Here is an 18140-nt window from a genome sequence, read left to right as displayed (position 1 = left end):
CTCCTCTTCCTCACATATACTTCACACACTGGTGTAGTGAAGTTAGATTAAGTTGGAGCAATAAATAAGGTGACTTTAACTATTATTATTTAATTTCTTGATTGTACGCACACTCCAATCAAAATCCCTCAGCTCTACCCTGGTATATACAGTAGAACAGTATTTCACTTTTTTTACTCCAAGTACCACCAGAGGAAGCTTGTGGTGGTACACGTACCACAGTTTGAGAACCATAACACTAAATGAAGGAAAAGAGAAAAAGGTTAAATATACACACATATATATATACATATACACATATATATGTGTGTATATATATATATATATGTATATACATATATACATATATATATGCATATATATATATATATATATATATATATATACAGTTTGTATAAAGATTTTTTTTCAAGGTTCTTAAAATGTGGCCGATGCATTTAAATGCTTGAAACCTATCAAGTTTAAATGAATATTATTCATTTGAAGACCTACAGGTGGTGGAGTCATTTAAATATCTGCATCTTTTACTTCCTTCTCTCTTTAAAACAGTTGTTTAGATCAGAGGTCCACAACCACCAGGCCACCAGTACCAGTACCAGTCTGTGAGTCATTTGGTAAAAAAAAAATATTCCCCACCATGACCCTAACTTGGCTCCGTGCTTCTCGTACTGGTAACATGATCTACCATCTGGACATCAAAACATCGCTGCATCTAAGACCAAGCTGTGCTCACAGCGCCCTCTGCTGGACCACACAGCAATTACTTCAGGCGGTCTGATGAGCTTTTATTAGGTTGTATAATTTGAACTCTGCACAGAGGAACGTGAGGTGAATCAGAATTGGACGATTAAATGTGTAAATGGGATAAACACAGATACGGTGGAAGTGGATTGTTTTCTAATATTTTCATAAACCATTCAGAGTGCAACCTTGAAACGCTCCACCGCTGCATTCATCAAGCCTTCTGCTTATCTCGTGCTCTGCATCAAACACCACTCCTATTTCCATTTCGATGCCATCGAGGCAAAACAGCACCTGTGGAAAAAAGAGCCCACAGGTTCACAGAGGGAGACTTTGATGGAAATGCTTCCAAAGCGCTCAGTTGTTACTTCTCCAGAATTAAGGTCTGGGGTGTTTGAAAATAATTATGGCTGGAAGGCTGACTTTTTCTAAACTATTGAGCAAGTTTGATTGAAAGGCCCTTTTCATCAATAGCAGGCTGCCAGACGAAGTGGCCTTACAGCCATTAAAAAGTAGTTTTTTTTTGCTGAAAAGCAATTTCAAATTTGTTTTTATAGCTTTTTATGGTGTTTACGTGTCTAACTGACAACAATAGAATCATTGCTGTGAGGCAGAAATCTCCATGTTGGTAAACTTTTATTTTCATCAGTGGGTTTTGCAAATGTTACCCAAAAAAGTTAAATATTTGTGCTTTCCAATGTCATTTTATACAAGGACATGGATGAACATGTATATGTATGTATAAAGACATATATACTGTATATCTTATATGTCTTTATGCTGAAAGAGACAACTTTTTTGTCTTAAATTTGACATTATGGTATTAAAGCTGATAGCAAAGCATTTTTACCCTATTCAGTATCTTTGAGAGAAAAACGACACTCTTCACATTTATACTTAATTTACGACAGTAAGGAGTATTAGGAGCTAGTTATGAAACAAGCATAGCCTGTATATAAAAATGGATGTGGTCTTTCAGTTGTCTTATTTTGAAGCCTCAACATTCGCAGTTAGACCAACGGCATGACACGTTTTGTAACCAGAATATTCACACACCTGTAACCACGATACCAGGAACCAATTACACTGGTGTCCACTCACATGTGCCATGATTTATCGTCTGTTTTCCTCTACATGGGAACATACGTTACACAATTATCCATGTGGCCGACCACTGGCTACCCTTAGCCGCCCGCATCAAATTCAAATCACTGATGCTAGCCTACAAAGTGTTTCATGGGGCTGCTCCCACCTACTTAAATGCTCTCCTAAAGGCTTACGTTGCCCCACGACTACTCCGTTCATCAAAGGATTGTCGTCTGGTCTCTTTTCATGTGTCGTTCAACACTGGTGGAATGACCTACTGAGCGCAACAAGAACAGGGGGCGTCCCTGTCTATCTTCAAGAAGCTCTTGAAAACCCAGCTCTTCTGAGAGCATCTTCTGTCCTAGCACTTACCCTACACCCTCCCCTGCACTTGGATTCACCTTGGCACTCTCATCCTTTATCAGTCCACTGTTCCCATCTAGTGGATTTCTTTCCAAGACGACTTCTATGTAGCTTATTCCTCTTTTGTAAGTCACTTTGGATAAAAGCAAAATGTAAACAGGAGACAAGAGAGCTGAAACATGGCGATAAAGACTTTTAACTCCTCAGGACAATGTTTACCGATGTTATAATCATACCAAATTTGTTTTGCAACCAGTAGAGCTGCCCCCTGGTGGCTTCTACTATAGTTCCTGGGCTTCACTTTTTAAACCGTTGAGACTTCTTCCATTATCGTGTCCAGCCTATGGACAAAAAAAACACAGCAGCAGTTTTGATCGTCTTCATGAAATACCTTAGTTCTTTTGTTAGCTTAGCCAAAAATGGTTGTTTGTTATCATTTTTTATCTCAAGAATTGTAACAAATATTTTCCTTACGATGTGTCAAGTTTCTAGAAGATCTTTATTTAAAACGGATTTACACAAACACAAACTGGCACCACTTAATTTAAATGGCACTTTTTTTTCCATCCTCGGTCCTTCTGCACAACTTTTTGCATTATTTTTTTTTGTACAAACATACACACAAACTGTGTCCCTTCACAATGAGCCCATGCCTTATCAATTTAGACAAAAAGAAGGGGCAATCTGGGTCACCCAGATCAGGATTCTGAAACAAACAAACCCTTAAGAATCATGATAACCACCAATAACACACTCAATTCAATTTCCAATGTAAAATTCAAAACTAGAAGGGTCATCAAACTCTAGAAAACCAGTGGAAAAATGTCCACTTGTAGCAACTTAGTTTCTTCTGATCAGTGGCTTATTAAAGTACAATATGAGATGACCTGCATTTTTATAAACGTGTGCCTCATCAGCTGCTCTGTTCACACACATATCAAGAAACACCACACCGTCTGTCTCGTGATTACTCAACAGTCCAAGATGAATATCATATCATGTCAAATCATAATACTAAACACCCTGGAAAATAATTGTACCTCATCGTATGAAAAAAATACTTTAGCTTTGAGTGCACAAACATTCACGTCACAGTAAAATATAATCTTTTTTTTTGTTGACATGTTCTTACTTGGCTTTTTGACATTGGAGGTGTAAAAAAAACACACCTTAAAAATACTGGATTCATCTTTTTTTTCTGTGCATAAAAATGATCAGTTTTCTTCATTTTTAAAGATCAGACTGTATCAAAATGAAAGGAAAGTTGTGCTTTTTCTCCACTTGGCTTACGGATTATTATGGCAGCACTTAACTGTGTTCAATTACTGTTTTAAGAGGTGATTGATTTTTCATTGATGGTGAATCAAAACGCAACCTTGAATGAAACGATCACACATTTGAATCAACACCTAAAAACTATATTTAAAATTATGTATGACTATGTACATTTAAACCCTCGTGTAGGTTGCCAGTTTATTAGGTACAAAATCCAAATAAACTGGCAAGGTGAGTGCCCTTTCCAATAAAAAGTAAACACTATTTCTTTTTTTCTCTTGACAATAGACGATCTGAATGAATATACAAGAAGTTTAACATGTGTTTAATGTCAAAATGTCAGACTTTTCTCTTCATCTTTGAGAAGATAAATGTTTGATAGAGTGTTAGTTAATCCAAGGGCAAACAACTGTTAACTGGCCACAAAATATACCCAAAGTCATCTCTACTTCGCTTCAGAGGGTGGATTCACCAACCAGAATATTGGTTTAAGCGAAACAAAGTGGTGTATTATTAAGCTTATGTGAGACACTGATAGTTTGGCATCAATTCCATTTGATTTCAGTCAGTTTTTCACAATGAAAGGGTGCTTCTTTTTTTCTTTTTCTTATTTTTAAATAGTCGTAAACACCATGGACCACCTTAAATCACTGATGTGACAGCACAGAAAAAGGTGCATTCATTTTAGTTTCAGTTGAGCTGGTCATGAGAGGATGAACAAAGAGAAAAATGGTAATGAGGGGGAAAGTGACCGACGCCTCTGCTCGCTGAGGAAAAAACTGTTAATGCTGTCAAAGAACTGCTCAAACACCCTTTAAACATTTGTATTAGAGAAGGAAAATGTTATATAATGTCACCTATAAATTGCACTTCCCTGCAATAAAACTAAGAACAAGAATTGTAACTGTGTGTTAGTGTGTTTACCGCAACCAGAGGACCCTGCAGTCACTTTTCCTCTATGTAACCAGATGACATGGGCTGAGGAGAAATGAAAGGTTGTGCTTTTTTTTTTTATCTACTTGTGTGTTTTTTTTTCACGCTGTGCCTGCTGCTCCTGCAGCCACCGGTGTGGAGATGTTTGCGGCGTTCAGGCCTTTCCCTCGATGTTTCTGACCACCTCTCCTGCGTCCTCCGCTTCCAGACTTGAGCTGCGGACAGGACAGGAAGTGTCACAGTGAGACAAATGTGAACGGGAACCAGCTTTTAAAAGCTAGAAAGGTTTAGAGGTTTAGAGGGGAAATGTGAGGTGAACGTGGCTCCAAGAGGAAAGAATTACATCGCCATCTTGTGTGGCTTAGATTTGGTTACATTTCCATTTAAAAACGATAATTGTGAAATTGAAAATGAAATAACAGTGGGGGAAAGGACCAATGGCCCTCGCAAATCTTCACATTATCAAATATGGCCCTCGTTTGGACACCCCTGGTTTAAACTAATAAAAAAAAAAAGAAAAACACCACCAAAACAAATGAGACCGCTGCTGCGGTCATCGGCAGAAACCTCTTTACCTTGTTTTCTTTGTTGCCATCTTTACATAGAGCCTCCTCCTCTGCCACTGTCTGACGCAGCATGCCAAGACAGGGAGAGTGGGAGGGAGGGAGGGCAAGCAGAGGAGATGAAAGCATATAAGGAGACAATTACGTTAAGTTGAAGGAATAGACGGATAGGAAAAAAGAAGCAGAGGTGAGGAATGTTTGGATCAAGGACAAAGAGTGATGATGATGATGATGATGATGGAAAGAAAGAAAGACATTGAGCGCGAGAAGAAAAATCACAATTGGGTGAAACGGGGATGAGAGAAGTTAGTGACTGAGAACATGAACTGATGACATTCAAGTGGTAAAATGAGGAAATAAGTGTCAAAGTAAAATGGCTTTTTAACAGTTTTAACATTCTTCATGAACATTATTCAAAAAACAAAGCATCCTAGTTGATGCAGCATGACTAAGACTTATTATTAGGATGTTATCTCGAGCTGCATTTGCTCAGTTTTCACCTTTTTCCTGACATTTTGAGGAATCGAGAAAATTAGATTAATCAATAATGAGAAGAATCTATAGTTGCAGCAGCTCTAATACCGTTGTTCTGGATGATAATAAAGATGTTATTTACAATATAATCAATAATCCCATCCTGAGTTAGTACTGTCGTCCAATATGTAAGGAAATTGTCATCCGTTGAAAAAACACAAGCGTATAATTATTTTTGTTGCAATAAAGTTGAACAGTACTGGCTACATAAAGAACACCAAGCTCTCTATAAGAATGTTACAGGGGTGGATGGGTTTACTCACTGGTAGCTGCGCTGCGTTAGGGCTCGGCGGTCGTGCTGTTGTTCCAGCCTCCTCACTGCCCGGCGTCTTCCTACTGGCCTGTAACTTGGACTGCTGGGCCTTGGCCGCCTGGGTGCTCACTGACTGGAGAAGCTGAAAGTGCAGAGAAAAGTAAATCCACATTATTCGGTGATTTCTGAGCTAAATTTCTTGTCCAGTAATGATACCACAACGCTGAGTATCTACCATTACTAATGTCAGTCTGATTTCCTTTCTTATATCCAGTCTTTTTACCCCTTTTAAACCATTTAGAAGGGGTAAAACAGTTTTGACATTCACTAACACTCACACAACACATTTATATTCACCATCTTTCACCCGCTGCCGGCACAGCCATCAGGAGCAACGTGGGGTTAAGTATCTTACCCAAGGACACATTGGCATGTAGACTAGCTGAGCTGGAAATTTAACCCACAACATCCCAGTTGACTCGCTTTACCACTGATCTACCACAGTGCCGAGGGCTTGACCGTTCCAAACCGTACCAAACCAAAACTGTGCCATGATAAAAACACGGCTTGACACACTTTATACTCTCACACTCTGTAAGCTCTATTGTATTTACTTGTAACTTCTATTAACTGTAACACTACTTTGTTATTTCAGGCTCAGAAAATGCTCTCCATCAACAAAAGTGCCAGTACCTTAGTGACAGTGCCCACAGCTTTTGTGCGTCCTTCCCTGAACACCAGCTTCTGGTCACAGTGCAGGTACTCCGGGGTCTTAATGAAGCGAAAGGTGACCAAGGCCTTGTCGCCTGTCCTTAGACAGTCTTTATTCATGGAAAGGATGGTCGCTGTTTGCCTGATACTGCCACAATGAACTGGTAAGATGGAGAAAGATAAGTCAGTCTTGATTAAGAAGCAGTGTTTCTAATTAAACATGTATTTTTTTATAATGCGAGAGCAGCAGAATATGTACTCAAAAATCGGTTAAAATGTTGGGAAAGGGGATTTGATGATATCGTCACAAACCCATGGCCTGGTATCTCGGGGATATTGTAGTCGGATGATGTAGCACCAAAATCTCAGCCTCAAACTCCCAGGTGGCCTGTGGCATCAGCTTTGGGGAGACCATCACCATTCCTTTCCTTATAGATGAACGTTTGATCTGAGATAATTCAAAGAAAGTAAAGAAAGTAAAAAAAAAAAAAATTAAAAATCAGCAGGAAGAGAAAGAGAAAAATTAACTTGGTGGTTAGTGAAGCTAAACAAGAATTAGAGACAGAAGACTACCTGCGCCCTCTCTCTGGGATTTACATGCATTACAAAACTGATTATACAGTTAGGAAACTAATTTATATGCTTATTGCACTCAAAGGTTTCAAAGTAGTCTCAAGTTCTTACCTTTGTTTAAGGTCAGAGGATGAAAAAGGTGTTTTGCAATAGGAGTAATTCAACCAAACATACCTTTTTGAGGGAGAAGGATGCCGTCTGTCCACCGCGAACCTCTTTAACCGGCATCCTTTTGCGGTGAATGGATTTAACTGCGATGGGGATGAACACGCCCAGAGGGTCTGGGCCTAAAAGCATCGTGTCGTTGAGCCGTATCAATCCACGTAACGTCGTCCCCGAAATGACTGTGCCGACACCCTGTTGAGAGAAGAGCGGCATGACTATAAACATTGCTAGAGGGAGTCTTAAGTCAAACTTGAAGCCTTGTGTGTTGTAGTTGTGTCTCTTTTTTTGAGGATTAACCATGAAAGAATGAAGTAAATAGCTGAGGCTATTAAACTCACATAAAGACCATAAACCTCTCTTTTCAGTTTCACTGAAACTAGCACTATACAATTAACACTTGATTCATTGAGATTGCTTTTTTTATATTTAAGGCAACTAACACAGCTACCTTTTGTTTACGTTCTGTGGCGACTGACTCTTTTCCGAAATTCAGACGCAGTATATGATCGAACTTGGGGGGGGAGTAACTTGTTGACCCAATGTTTTGCTGTGAAGCTGGAGGACACAAGTGGTGTATTTCAACTGGCTAAATATTAAACAAGGAAAGCCCAACCCTGGGAGACACACTGGCTTTTGACCCCAATGACTCTCACATGACTGCATTCTGTATTTCATATCATACCGGTACTGAGTATGTGTCGTCTATTTGGAACTCTGCTGGCTCATCCACCCTACAGGTGGTTCTAGAAGACAGCAAATTCAGGAACATCTTCAACAAGTCCATGTTATCCCCGGTCACATTTGAGATCTGGAAGATTGGACACATCCTGGAGAGAGAGAGAGAAAGAGAGGGTGAGAGGACATCAGACAAAAATTACATTCGCCAGGAGACAAAAGACAGCCAAATGTTTAAAAAGAATGACAGGCATCCAGACTGTTTACTGCCCATCATTATCCCAATCGTACCTCTGTGGTTCCCGTCTTCCTCCCCAGCCCACAGTCCAATTAAGACAAAATGCACATTTAGAGTACTTAAAAAGTTTAAATTTTGGGACTTAATATGCACTAGCAATCCCCTTCTCTGACTAAATGCCCCGAAAGTTGTCACTTTCAATCAAACAAAGACACACGCGGCAGATGGAAACTGGCCACCGATTTTCAATGGCATAAATCTCTGAGCTCGTGAAGAGTGGCTACTTGCTGCTGCAACCTACCGACCTGCCTGCAAATTAAGGCAATTTTTTTTGGTGGAGCTGCAAAGAGAATAATCGACTGCGGAGAAAACTGCACCTCACAGAAACCAATCACAAAATGTGGCCCTGAAGCTTGTGTTGAGATTTGGCTGATTAGATAATGACAGTTTTAAGAACCAGTACCACTTTTTCTCTGTTGACTCATGAACCAATTCTCTTTGAAAGCCCGTGGCCTGATTTTTGATTTTGTGCTTCACTGCTGTCCAGACTCTCATCATCATCCCTTCTGTCATCCTCCACTTTGCTCTTACCTCTCTGAGCTGAAGTTGGAGGCTGTGACAATGACGTCATCCTTGTTCTGGACCAGCACTGGGATTTTCCTGCAGCCTGGAGACTTTAATAACCTCTGTAATAACTGTAGCGTCTCTGCAGAGAAACACACACAAAAATATCCAATGGGTGAGAAGCTTTTCAGACTAAAATCATACAAATGAGACTTTTAAGACATTAAGATGCGCAATAATGGCTGACCTTAGAAATAGAAATGGCTGACCTTAGAGATAGAAATGTTCCATTTTAAAACAATATTAGCTCCCTGTTTTACAAACTGCTCTCATTTGCTATAAATGTATCCATTTCAGTTATTTGTTTTTCAAGATGTGAATTTTGCAATCAATTAAGCTGATGATTTCTGTTATATGGTGCGAAGAAACAAAACAAAATCCCATTTAAGAAGCTGAAAAATCATGAAGCTTGTTTAGATTATGTAAAAAAGCAACACTCAACGGAATGAATCATTTAAACCTGCTCTCATTTGCTATAAATGTATCCATTTTAGTCATTTATTTTTCATGTAGACCAAACTTTCCCTTGTTTTGTTTCACAATAAAAATCCTCCTCCAAAAGAGAACTGGGAATTATTTGTGACAATTTCATATTTGTTAGTTAACGGGGGAAAAGCAACAAACTGCAAAATGCAAAGATGTGAATTTCGCATCATTCACATCACCCAGCACAAGTGACATGAATTTGAAAGCCTTTCAATGCAGAGATTGGAACAGAAGGCTGGAAATGATCCCCCCCACCACCTTTTTTTCTGGAACACAGTTTGTGTTCAACTCATGTAAGTACAAACACATAAACCTGTGACTACATTAAAACTTTAATGTTAAACATAGCCATTCACGTCTCTTTACCTTGGAGGATGTTGGCTGGACACATGTCTATCTTAGTGACCACAACAAACACCGGAACGTTAAGGGCCAGTGCCAGACCCAGATGCTCTTTGGTCATGCCAACGATGCCAGCGTTACTGCCAACCTGAGAGTATAGAAGAGGTACAGAAATATAATGTCAGAATTCAATACTGAGAGGAAAATCTTAAAAACGGCGTTGAATTTTGCAAGTCTTTCTCACCATGAGCATGCAGAAATCCGGTAGGTGCCCAGTCATGCCGAACACGGTGGTTTTGAGGTACTTCTCGTGACCGGCCAGGTCAATGAAGGTGATGACCTTAGAGGATTTCTCACAGATTTTGGTCCAGTCAAGGCTGCCACCGTGGCTGTCTGGCTTATTCACCACCTTAACAAACAGAGAGGTAAGTGTGACATGTTCCTCCTTCACAGACTAGAGTGTCCTCTTAGGTTGATGCTGTGATAGATACATCACACCTAAAGGGGAGAAAGTTTAAACTTAAATCTTAAAAAACTTGTTAGAGTGAAAAAACATACACCCAAGAAGCACATCAGACCGTTTAAAATGATCTGAATATCTCCAATGATACAGCATTTGTAGCAAAAGTGACGGCCCTGATGTGGAGGTGTAGAAGCTCACCTGTCCCTCCTGGTCGAAGCCCAGGATATCGTTGCCCACACTGCTGGTCCTGCCACTCTCCATTTCATGTTTGTGCCTGAAGAGCTTCTGGCGGGCGAAGCCTCTGCCATTGTCCAGCTCCCCGTGGGTCAACACCCCCAACAGAGTGCTCTTCCCAGCATCCACATTCCCTACAACTGCCACTCTGGAGACAAGAGGGAAGAGGGAAACAAGAGAAATTACACAAGATACAGACGGGGACGGAATGACAGGGTAACTCTCGATATAACACACAATAAGTGGCCTAAAATAACAACATTGGGTAATGTATCTAATATAAAATGCTACTATAAATGACACACTGTTTTTGAATAACTACAAATTCAATCAAATACATATATGAAAACACTTGTGAATTAATCTTAAAGGCATTTCAGTGTGCTGTGGTTTTTCACTTGTATGTGCATATAACAAATAACCTTTAATAATATCTTCAATAAACACAAAATACAAGTTTTAGAGGCTCTTGAAAATAAGATTTTATTTGTATATACACCACCTGAATAACCATCAGTATCTGTATCAGTAAATGTCATATTATTTGCTGATAGGTCAAATACAGAGTATCGACTGACACTGATGTACAGCTGATGAATAAGTGCATCTTTATTATGTACTAAATTACACACACTGCTGATTAAACTCTTTAGAAAAAACATTTTTAAAAACACCTGAATGATAATATTGAAGAATTCTTAAATATGCATCCATACAGAAACTTTTCTATGCTGTTGGCCACTGAGCAGTTCCACTGGTAACTATTTCTTGCAGTATTTACCCCAACTAACACTCATAGTGTTCTTATCGCCGACTCATTTTCTTACCTAACTTCCAGGAAATCTTGCTCTTCCACACGGCGTCGGATGAGGTAGTCCCTGATCTGTCCACCAGCGTCTGTCCTCTCTCTTAGCAGGATCAGGTCGGCCTCAATCTGTTCACACAGCAGCTGCACTGTGGCAACCGACGCCTCCATGTCCTTCTCATTCAGCCCATAGTCACCTCCATCTACACAGAGAGGAAGATTAAGATAAGAGTTGAGGGGGGAAAAGAAAATCTTAATTCAAACTCTCTAAATTTTTGATTCAGCAAACCTTATAAATAAGTTGCAAATCAGTTAATATCGAGTTTTGTTCCCAAGTTAAAATTGAAGACAAAGTTAATTGTCAGTCTTTGTTTGATCAATATTATAAAAAATTAAACTGGGATATATATATATACAAACTGTCCTCCAGTCGGGCTTATAATTGCATCTTCACAATTGGTATATCACAATTGTCAGCTTATTTATTTGTAAATTTGTGCTTTTTTTCTATTGATATCAGATTGATTTGATTAACTTGCTGACTTAATTAAAGGAGAAGAGAATTTAAATGTATTTTTACAAAAAGTCACAAGAATTACAAAAGCGTGAATTAAAACAAACAAAAGAGTGTATGTTTTCAATCACACTATAACACAAATATAATGGTGTCTATGTTATAAGAAGATTCTACAGGTGCAGAACATGGAAGGAAAGCATTGAAAAACATGAATATAGAAAGTATAGAAAGTGTACATTAGCTATTGAATGTGGGCTTTTATTTTAATCACACAACCATGACAATATACTTTCCATATGTCAGCATTAATGTTAAGTGCAACTTGTTATACTTGCTCTATGGCAGGGTGGTGACCAGGTATACTAGCAACTCACTGAATGCAGCTATAGCAAAAAAATCTATGAATAAATAAACAGGTTATTTGTAGGAGAGATTAGAGTGTGTGTAATGTGAATGTGAGAAAACCTGTTTAACCACAGTCACCACAGTGCTGCCTCCCTAAACGACTGGACGTTAAACAGCAATGCGTATGAGGAGCAGATATACAAGTAACTATCAGTGTGTGTGTCAATATGTTGATGATTTATTTTTAACGAGCGATTAATTGTTGCAGACCTACAGTCAAGCCAGATGCTCAATCCACCAGGCAGACAAACCATGAACTGGCGCACCAGTGACAGTCTCTGTGCTGAGCAGGGAAAAATGACACCCTTTCACACATGCACTCTGACCTCAGCCTTCAAAAGAGCAGCCACATCGCCGTAACAGACAGAAAATAACTCTGGTGACCAACAAAAGCACAGCTTTTTGTGATGAAAACGAAACACAATAAATGAGGGTTAGCTGCCTGGGACCTCTCCCCATGTACACCTAAAAACTACTCACCATCACCATCTAACACAGATAAAAAAAACAACTATATTTTCTGTTGGTCAGCGTGTCAGTAGATATGTTATCAGCTATGATCCGATTTTCTCTCAATTGATATCTCTGGTTTTACTTTCTAAATTGCACTAATTTTCTTGTAATTAAGTTTAATTAGGCAAATGTTCATCGTAAGGCCAGATCCTGTCTTACATTCAATTTAATACGATACACTCAGCTGATGACTTGCTCTGTAAGTACCAGGAGAGTGACTTTTCCTTACCTGAGCCCATTCCGACCAAATAGATTGTCTCTCCGGAGCCCTCATCTATCCGCTCCCTCAGATGTTGTAGTAATGAATCATACTGTTTCTCACCTGGACTCACAAGGACCAGCTGAAATTTGAGGGAGAAAGAAACAAAAAAGACAGGTCTGGAGAGGTCAAAACACTGTTTTTAATCTTAAAGAGATAATTTCAACAGCTGCTCGTGTTCCCTAATACAAATGTGCTCTCCAAATCACTTTGAGAAACAAATGACAGTAACTTAATTGATTTGTTATGGCAGCATGAGTGCCAAAGAACTGCAACGTCTGCAGATACAGTAGAAGTATATGTGTAATCCCATGCAATCCATACGCAGAACAACATACGTGTCACTTTCTTGAGTTTTGCACAGCCGGTTTGCTATGAGCAGCTTTCCGGCAGCAGCGATTATGTAACGTCACACCTTTACAGTCAAAACAAAAACAAACGAAGGCTGCGTGGTTGGGGACTTGTGAAATGTAGTCACTTGGTGCAATTTGAAGAGAGGCCCACCTTACTGCTTAAGTCTAAATGATCCGCGGGCTCGCCGTTTGTGCCCTCGCCGTCTTCAAAGCCTTCTCCCTCGGATGGATCGTCAGCACATCCTCGGTCCGGTGCAAACATACATGCCGGAACTATGGACTCTGCTGCCGCTGCGGCTATTGCAGCCGCACATGCTGCTGGTTCTTTCGCCTTTACCGAGGCCATTTCTGAAGAAAAACAAAAGTTGCAAAAGTAAATAAACAAGCTAACTTATCTCTCTTTGATTAGCCCCGCCGGCTAACAACCGTGCAGCCTTCACCAAAGACAGAAAGTTTCGTTATCCCAGAAAGCTAGCTTAAGCTAACACAACAATCAAACTTGCCATTGCAACATTAAACATTAGAGGCTAAAATGAATAAGTCGGCATAGTTGGAACATGTAAACTACATATCAAGTCGAATGTCTGACTAACTAAATATCGAGATTATACAATCTGTAATTAGACGCGGGTATACCTGGGGATGCTAGCTAGCCGACAAGCTAACTTAGTTGTTTATTCTGGTTAGCTTCGGTTTGTGTGGACGTTGACTGTATGACACGCCCATACAAAAATGGAGGCAGGGGATTGGCTAATCAGTTGCAAGTCACGCCTACTGCCAAAAAATAGTCAAGTCAGTATTTTGTGACCTACTTTCACACGAAGACGGCTGTGTATATTAAAATAAAATGGATTACATTTAAATACAATTATAAAGTTTGTTTTAAAAACGTAATAACAAGTAATGTTGAGCAAATTATGCATCTATGTATGTATAAATACAAAGAATGTGTCCAGCTTGGGTTTGGAAAAGAAATGCAAGATAATGGAGTAATGGCTGTGAAGTATGGATTATTTTTTTATTTGATTTAAGGGGATTTTTTTTCATATAAAGGTGTAGCAGCCATTATTCTGTAGCAGAAATAATGACCCTCACAGTACAGTTTTATTCTGGGGCAAATATCACTGCACGCGAAAAGTCTTTTTTCCTTTTTTACTGTTGGTTGCTCCCTCCTCCCAGTGTTATCAGTGTTATATAAAAGCACTCACCTTCCTGCAGGGCTTTGTCACTGGCAACACAACCCACTGAAGGCAGCCAAGATGGTGAGTGGTGTGAAAACCTTAATTTATGGGGCATTTCTTCAATCTCCACATGCATGGACAAAAACAAAATCTGTATTTAATAATAACAACATCTTATTCCCATAACCTTGGTGTTTTGGTAACTTTGATGTTTTGATGTACTGTATGATGTTCTGACTTTAATCCTTACAAGTTCACATAATAGTTATTCTGTACACGCATATTCATATTCCGAGTGTTCTTAAAATGATCATTTACATTAACAGGTCGGATATTAGTGAAGTTGAAATATGTAACTTTTTCGTACTTGTGGTTTGCACTTTATTTGTACAGACTTTTATCCGTGTATATAAAAACTTTTTTTCACATTGGTCACCTCATGCTAAAAAATCGCTGCCTGTGTGTTGTAAAGTAATTTGGGAACTGAAATTTAATTCCCCCTCCAGGATGGATAAAGTTTAACTGAACTTAATTATTCTCCAACACTTTGTCCTGTTCAGTTAATGATAAACGAATATTGATGTGAGATAGCGGGCAGATAACACATGACTGGGAGTGTACAGTGGATGATATAGACTGAGGGTAGGGTCTAGGTATAGAGAGGTCATGATGTTAAAGTTTATGTATAACGCTCAGATGATGCAAGGACAATAGAATATGGAATTTGTTGTTTTATTGTTTTATTAGGCGGATTAGCCTGGTATGCAAAGAAGAGCTTGATGTAATTAAATTGGTATATAAGCCCATCATACACCCACAGCCTGTGGAGAGGCATCTGGCATCTGCTCATCTATAGCCATCTATAATGCTGGCTGCGTGGGCGTCTCTTTATGGTTTTACTGTCTCCTCGTGATAACCAGATGACAATGAACAAACACCACCTTCCTGTTTCACTACGTTTACAGCAGTGAATGAATTGATCATTAACAGGGAAGAAAAAATGTGATTATGGATCCTTCCACACAGTGCACGATGCAAACAGCAGAAAACTCGTCCTCTTTACAAAAATCACCCGTTTATTTTAATGCAGATATTGGAAATAGGGAATGTGCTGATTTTACATGAAAGGGATTTAGCTGCACTAAGTCTTCGGTTTTTCTTTCTGCTTCTTCCTTTAGGGAAATAAAGGAATTAGCCTCACGGGTTGTTTTTTTTCATTTAAATTCCACACATTGCCTCTTTTGTTTGACTTTGAACAAAGCACCATCTATAAAACTAGTGTCACCCCCACCCTGAGAAAGTCTTAGCAATTACCAAACCACACAAGGCACTTTTTTGATGATGTGATTTTTCACAAAGCGCTGAACATCGGAGGGGTTTTTAGCAGTAGAATCTATTTGTCATGGGTGCCTTTTGGTGTTTTCAGCCACACTCCAACACTTCACAGCTGTCTCACTTTACTAGCGCAGTGCTGGTGTTGTGCCTCCACCTTGCGTCCATCAGTCCTGTCATAGAAAATGTCTCCGGGTGACATGAGTCTTGTCCATCAATACCCACTTTCCTCTTATTATTACGTAATTTGTCTTTACAGAAAGTCCAAGAGATGACATTCAAGGAGGGGCAGGAGTTCAAGATCCGCGTCAAACCCAAGGGTGACTGCAACTGGTGAGTTTGCCCCAAGTGCTGATATATAATGTGCAACTTCCTGTAGTTTCAGTCCGTCAAGAGGAAGTTAAAATAGGGACACAGATCATTTACTCCTTCCCATTTCGATGCAACTCTCTTGACAATTCTCAATTACAGCTTCTCTATCAACATCGGTCATGACTCAGACAACATCGCAATGCACTTCAACCCCCGCTTCGACTACGGAGGCGATTCCAACACCATCGTCTTCAACACCTTGTCCGGGGGATGCTGGGGTGACGAGATCCGCGAGGGGAATTTCCCCTTCCAGCGTGGGGAAGAGTGCAAGGTGTGTTGGTGGAGTATGAGGGGACAATAAAAGGTTTATGGTGACGTGAAGAGCTTAAAGTTCAAAGCTCTAAGTTTCAGTATGAAGAGAACATGTAGATGACCCCACTGTCCAGCCATCCTTTATAATTACAACTCATAATCTCAGGTTCACAGGGATTGTAATTCACCATTTCAAAGGTTATACTTCAAAGCCATATCTGCCATAATTCAAATGAAAATATAGATTATCATTGTGTCTGAATTAGGGGTGAAATGATTAATCAATTTGCATCAATGTGTCATTTCGTAAGATAAGAAATTTACATTGTCACAGCAGCAATGACTGTAAAGATAAAGATAATAAATAATAAATCCTGCATTTTCAGGAAAGAATATAGAAAGTTATTAACAATAAGACTATAAAAAGTTAAAATAGAATGCACAAAAGCAATGATATACAGTGATATATTGACGCAAAAGTGAAAACAGCCTCCATTTTGAAGATTTTGTTCCATTTACATAGTGCAAAGGTCAAGAATGAACTCATATAAAATGGTCAAGTCACATTTTAGCTGCTGTTGTGATTGGATATAAGTGCAATTGTTTAAAGTGAGCAAATAGTATACTTTCACATTAATCAAATCCTATGTGGCACACTGTGATGTCGGCAAATTATGACATCCAAAAGAATAAACATCACATTGTATTGTGATTAAATTAAATTATTACAAGTTTACTTGGTAACAAAATTGGGAACACCAATACCCTGAAAAATCCACAAAGAATTAACTAAAGAATTAAACTGTCACCGTACGCTAGATGCAAAGTCGTCAAAAGCTCTGATTAAAGAATGAACTCGCTTTTCTTCAGGGTCTATCATTGTTTACACAACACAAGCCTTAAAGCCGCCTCTGGGTGCGATTAAAGAATATTGTTTTTACAGACCATTGGCGAAGCATTTTATATGTCATTTGGCTCAAGCTCATAATTCATAACGTCTGTGTCCACAGGGAGGTTATTAGTGGGCTCAGTATCTGTGCTGCGACTCTGTTGAGTCAACAGACACTGAGCTAAAGTCTACAATCATGACGGGGTTTAGAGGCTCATAAAAGTTAACGGCCTCAGAAATAGATAGAAAGTCTTACCTTGATGTCTCTGGTGTGTGTGTGTGTTCTTTTTTCTTTTACACACAACTTACTTTCTCATTTTATTGTGCAATAATTCAAAATTAACTGTCTGACACTGGAAGATAATTATTTTTTCTCTCTCTTTACTTCTCTCTGTTTTTTTAGTTTCACATCAACTTCAACAACGAGCAGTTTTACATCAAGCTGCCCGACGGCTCCATGATTAATTTCCCCAATCGTCTGGGAGACGTCAAGTACAAGTACTTTGACATCAGCGGCGACGCCAGGATCGTCGGCATCAAGATCAAGTAGACGTCAAAACCTTGTCTTGACCCTTGACTCAACAGCGCCGCCCTTGTACTTGCCGAAATTGTTTATTTCACATTACTGAGCCCAGGCCTGATCGACTGTCTTGTTGAGGCTCATGGAAACAATGACAACTTTTACATCAACATGGAGACCCGATGTTGTAGCCTATGGCCTGAAGAGGGAGCCACAGCTCATCTATTGAAACTGTGTGCCTGTTTGACATCTCATTGGTCACTGGGTTGATTAATAAATGCTGTGAAAAGTTGTTGTTTTTTTGTCTTTATCCGTCTCTCACATAAAGAAAAAACCCAAAACATTTAACCTGACATAAACTGTTCAATATTTACAATTCTGGTGATTTCTTTTCAAGTATGAATATAATTGACACACACTGAAGATCAAACATCAAACTTCTGACATTAAAAACTTCTTTTTAAACTACTTGAATAGAACCTC

At 39.2% G+C, this 18140-nt stretch overlaps 2 protein-coding genes and 1 long non-coding RNA gene across 5 annotated transcripts; 1 reads left to right on the top strand and 2 right to left on the bottom strand.

Moving 5' to 3' along the window:
• Positions 1–489: 489 nt before the first annotated feature.
• LOC131466934 (uncharacterized) lies at positions 490–2564 on the bottom strand. The gene is made up of 3 exons (XR_009241459.1): positions 2427–2564; positions 2200–2323; positions 490–1035 (listed from the first exon to the last, which is right to left on the bottom strand). It is a non-coding gene; the product is annotated as an uncharacterized LOC131466934 (long non-coding RNA).
• Positions 2565–3769: 1205 nt separating this feature from the next.
• Positions 3770–14465, bottom strand: LOC131466932 (GTP-binding protein 1-like). 3 transcript variants are annotated; one of them, XM_058640552.1, is made up of 15 exons: positions 14320–14465; positions 13263–13459; positions 12729–12840; positions 11087–11267; positions 10224–10407; positions 9807–9971; positions 9587–9710; positions 8702–8816; positions 7880–8024; positions 7207–7389; positions 6772–6907; positions 6442–6620; positions 5759–5890; positions 4974–5024; positions 3770–4613 (listed from the first exon to the last, which is right to left on the bottom strand). In XM_058640552.1, the coding sequence occupies exons 1-15, from the start codon at positions 14426–14428 to the stop codon at positions 4500–4502; spliced, it is 2127 nt and encodes a 708-aa protein (XP_058496535.1). In that variant the 5' UTR covers positions 14429–14465; the 3' UTR covers positions 3770–4499. The 3 variants fall into 3 exon arrangements, with proteins under 3 accessions (XP_058496535.1, XP_058496537.1, XP_058496536.1); XM_058640554.1 differs by lacking the exon at positions 14320–14465 and adding an exon at positions 13748–13837; XM_058640553.1 differs by lacking the exon at positions 4974–5024 and having other exon boundaries at positions 14320–14464.
• Positions 14315–17949, top strand: lgals2b (lectin, galactoside-binding, soluble, 2b). Its single transcript, XM_058640555.1, has 4 exons — positions 14315–14373; positions 15884–15957; positions 16096–16267; positions 17541–17949. Exons 1-4 carry the CDS (start codon positions 14371–14373, stop codon positions 17685–17687), a joined length of 396 nt encoding a protein of 131 aa, XP_058496538.1. The 5' UTR covers positions 14315–14370; the 3' UTR covers positions 17688–17949.
• Positions 17950–18140: the final 191 nt, after the last annotated feature.

The sequence above is a fragment of the Solea solea genome, chromosome 10 (assembly GCF_958295425.1).
Source record: "Solea solea chromosome 10, fSolSol10.1, whole genome shotgun sequence".
NCBI lineage: Eukaryota > Metazoa > Chordata > Actinopteri > Pleuronectiformes > Soleidae > Solea > Solea solea.
Note: the sequence above shows the minus strand (reverse complement) of the source record. Positions and strands in the feature narration are given on the sequence as shown.